The 3,570-nt window shown below is 35.4% G+C and overlaps 1 protein-coding gene across 4 annotated transcripts in view; it reads right to left on the bottom strand.

Moving 5' to 3' along the window:
* ZFP14 (ZFP14 zinc finger protein) overlaps positions 1 to 3,570 on the bottom strand; it is a 22,912-nt gene that overhangs the window by 8,385 nt on the left and 10,957 nt on the right. For 2 of the 4 annotated variants that reach the window (XM_010849104.1, XM_010849102.1), the window contains one exon: positions 2,671 to 2,769. In XM_010849104.1, the coding sequence (XP_010847406.1) occupies positions 2,671 to 2,769 (99 nt within the window). The remainder of the gene's footprint in view (positions 1 to 2,670; positions 2,770 to 3,570) is intronic. The other 2 variants (XM_010849105.1, XM_010849103.1) reach the window with 1 other exon arrangement.

The raw sequence follows: 3,570 nt of genomic DNA, 5'->3' as shown, positions 1-3,570 counted from the left end.
ATGAGATAAAGTTTTTCATTTGGATAAATTATGACATCAATTTTTATGGTTACTGCTTTCTCCTAAGAAACTTTTACCTAATATCAAGTCCTTCCCCTATGTATTCCTCTAAAAGATTTGCATCCATGCTAAGTCACTTCAGTCCTGTTGACTCTGCAACCCTACGGACTGCAGCCCGCCAGGCTCCTCTGACCATGGGATTCTCCAGGCAAGAATACTGGAGTGGGTTGCCATGCCTTCCTCCAGGGGATTGTCCCAAGCCAGGGATCAAACCTGTGTCTTAAGTCTTCTGCGCTGGCAGGCAGGTTCTTTGCCACTAGCACCACCCTGGGAAGCCCATTTACTTTTTGCTTTTATATTTTTTACATATAAAATGTATACCTAGTTTTTAAATTTTTATTTTATTTTTTACATTTGACTTTTAAGATTTTTTAATGTTTAGTTTTTATATTTAGGTCTAAAGTCTATCTCAAATTAATTGTGATATGAGGTCAAGATTTTTTCCCCCAATTATTCCAGTATCACTTGTTGAAATACTTTCCTTTTCCCATTGGAAGGCTCTGACACCTTCGTCAGGAAGTAAATGACACCAAGTGCATGTGAGGTCTGCATCTAGGGTCTCTGTTCTGTTTGCTGATCCTTAGCCAATACCACAATGTCTTGAGTAATTTAGTTTTATAATATATCTCAAAGTATCTTGAAGTCATGTAGTCTAAGTTCTATAACATGTTCGTCCTTTTTTGAGATTGTTTTAGACATGCTAAGTCCACTGATTTTCCATATAAATCTTAAAATCAGTTTGTCAGTATCTACAAAATTTTCAAAAAAGGTTCCTAGGATTGTGCCTGGAACTGTGTTGCATCCCATCCCCAAAATGGTATCTTTCTATTCATTGGATCATCTTGCCAATGTTCCATGGCTTTTATTGTAGAGGTTTTGCACATTTTGTCAAATTTATTCCTCAGGATTTTGTTTTCTGACACTACTGTAAACTGACTTAATTTACTTTAATTTTTCTTAATTGACTTAACTTCAATTTTCCAATTTTTTTCATATATAAAAACAAAACTCATTTTTGTAGCTTAACTTTGTATCCTGTGATCTTCACTTACTAGTTTGAGTAGATGTTGCTTTGATTCCTTAGGATTTTCTAAGTATATAATTATACCATCTCTGAATAGTTTTACTTCTTCCTTTTTGATCTTTATATCTCTTATTTCTTTTTCTTGCCTGATTGCAATGCTTGGACCTTCAATTTAATGTTAAGTAGATACAGGGAGACTGGGCATCCTTGCCTTGTTCAGTCTTAGGAGGGAACTCTTCAATCAAGTATGATAAAGTTAATGATGTAGTATTTTTTCAGCAGATGCCCTTTATCACACTGAGGAAGCTCCTTTCAATTTCTAGTTTCCTGAGAGTTTTTATCATGAATGGATATTGAATTTTGTCATATGCTATTTTTACATTCATGGAGATAATCAAATGATTTCTCACATTTCTGTTAATATGGTAAATTATACTGATTAATTTTTAAATGTTAAACCAAGCATAATTTCCTGGGGTAAACTCTATTTAGTCATCATTACTATATATTGCTGGATTTAATTTTCTGATAATTTTGTTAAGCATTTTACATCTATGTTCAAGAAGGACAGAAATTACCAAGGCGGTGGGGAGCAGGGGGGTGGTGGGTGGGGCAGAATTATAAACTTACATCCTTCATGAACATAGTGTAAGAATTAAAGTAGCCTCATAAAATGAGTTGGAAGGAGTTCTTTTTCTGAAGGAATATGTGTAATACTGTACTATTACTTCCTTAAATATTTAATAGAATTCACCAGTGAAACTATCTGGGTCTAGCATTTTCTTTCTGGAAAGACTTCTGATAATGAACTTAATTACTTTAGTAAATATGAGATTATGCATATTTTCTTTTTACTCTTGTGTCAGATCTGGTAAGTTTGTATTTTTCAAGGAATTTTTCCATTTAAGTTGTCAAATTTACTGGCATAAAGTTATTCATGATATTAGCTCTTTTTTTAATATGGAACATGTCATGAATTTGCATGTCAACCCTGCATAGGGGCCATGTTAATCTTCTCTGTATTGTTCCAATTTGAGTGTATGTGCTGCTGAAGTGAACTGTTATTCTTTTAATGGATATAACATGTTAAGTGAAAACCTCTCTTTCTTTCCTGGTATTAGTAATTTATGTTGTCTCTCTTTTTTTCTTGATTAGTCAAGTTGGTGTTCATTATTTTTTTTTGATTTATTTTTATTTTTTTATTTTTTCGGTGTTTATTAATTTTGTTGATCTTATTGAGAGATCAACTCTAAGCTCTGTTAAGTTTCTCTACTTCTTTTCTTTTTCTATTCTGTTGATTTTAACTCTTACATTATCATTTGTTTTCCTTCTACTGAGAACAGCTTTTTTCTTTGAAGTGGGAGAGAAATATGATGTGAGAAATAGAGAGTTGTAATCAAGGCCAGTAGGAAATTCCCTTGTTAGCCCAGGTTTAAAAGATTTTAATTTGCTTCCTAGGTCTTAGGCCTTTCCTCTATAGGCTTTTGAAGAGTGATTTGTAAATATCAAGGGAATGTCTCTATCCTGATGTACTTGGCTATTACCTACAGTAATGATTTTCCCATGCCTACTCAGCCCTCACTCACCAGGGTGATGTTTTCCTGTTCCTTCTCTCACAACCATCCAGGGCTCCTTCCCTTCATCCAATAAGGTAATCACATCTGGCTTAGACATGGAAGGACCTGCTTAAAATATAATGTGACATGAAATTATAAACCTCAAAGTCTTTAGGTTCACATGTGGTTAAATTTATAATAAACTAGTAGTTCAAAATGGTATTTTATAAAGTCTAAGCACAAAGAAATGCTAGGAAGTTGAAAAACACTCACACTAGGGTAACCTCAGAACCACTAAGAACAGACACCAGATAGTTAAGAACAGGCTTTAAAACAATTTAAACTCATATAAGCTCTGTTGAGAGGCAGTCTTATTTAATAGCTGAGAACACAAAATATGGATCCAGATAGTACGGGTTCATCCTGCCTTTGTTGCTATGTTGCCTCAGCAAATTATTAACCTTTTGTGCCTAAATTTTCTCATCTGAAATAAGGATAATAATAGTACATTTCCCATAGAATTGTTGTGAGGATTAATTAGTAATATACAATGTTCAGAATAGTACATAAGTACAGTTCAGTTCAGTTCAGTCGCTCAGTCGTGTCCGACTCTTTGCGACCCCATGAATCGCAGTACGCCAGGCCTCCCTGTCCATCACCAACTCCCAGAGTTCACTCAGACTCATGTCCATCGAGCCAGTGATGCCATCCAGCCATCTCATCCTCTGTCATCCCCTTCTCCTCCTACCCCCAATCCCTCCCAGCATCAGTCTTTTCCCATGAGTCAACTCTTCACATGAGGTGGCCAAAGTACTGCAGTTTCAGCTTTAGCTTCATTCCTTCCAAAGAAATCCCAGGGCTGATCTCCTTGCAGTCTAAGGGACTCTCAAGAGTCTTCTCCAACACCACAGTGCAAAAGCATCAATTCTT

Source organism: Bison bison, unplaced genomic scaffold (assembly GCF_000754665.1).
Source record: "Bison bison bison isolate TAMUID 2011002044 unplaced genomic scaffold, Bison_UMD1.0 scf7180017864280, whole genome shotgun sequence".
NCBI lineage: Eukaryota > Metazoa > Chordata > Mammalia > Artiodactyla > Bovidae > Bison > Bison bison.
The sequence above is the reverse complement of the archived record's forward strand: the minus strand, read 5'-3'. Positions and strand labels throughout refer to the sequence as shown.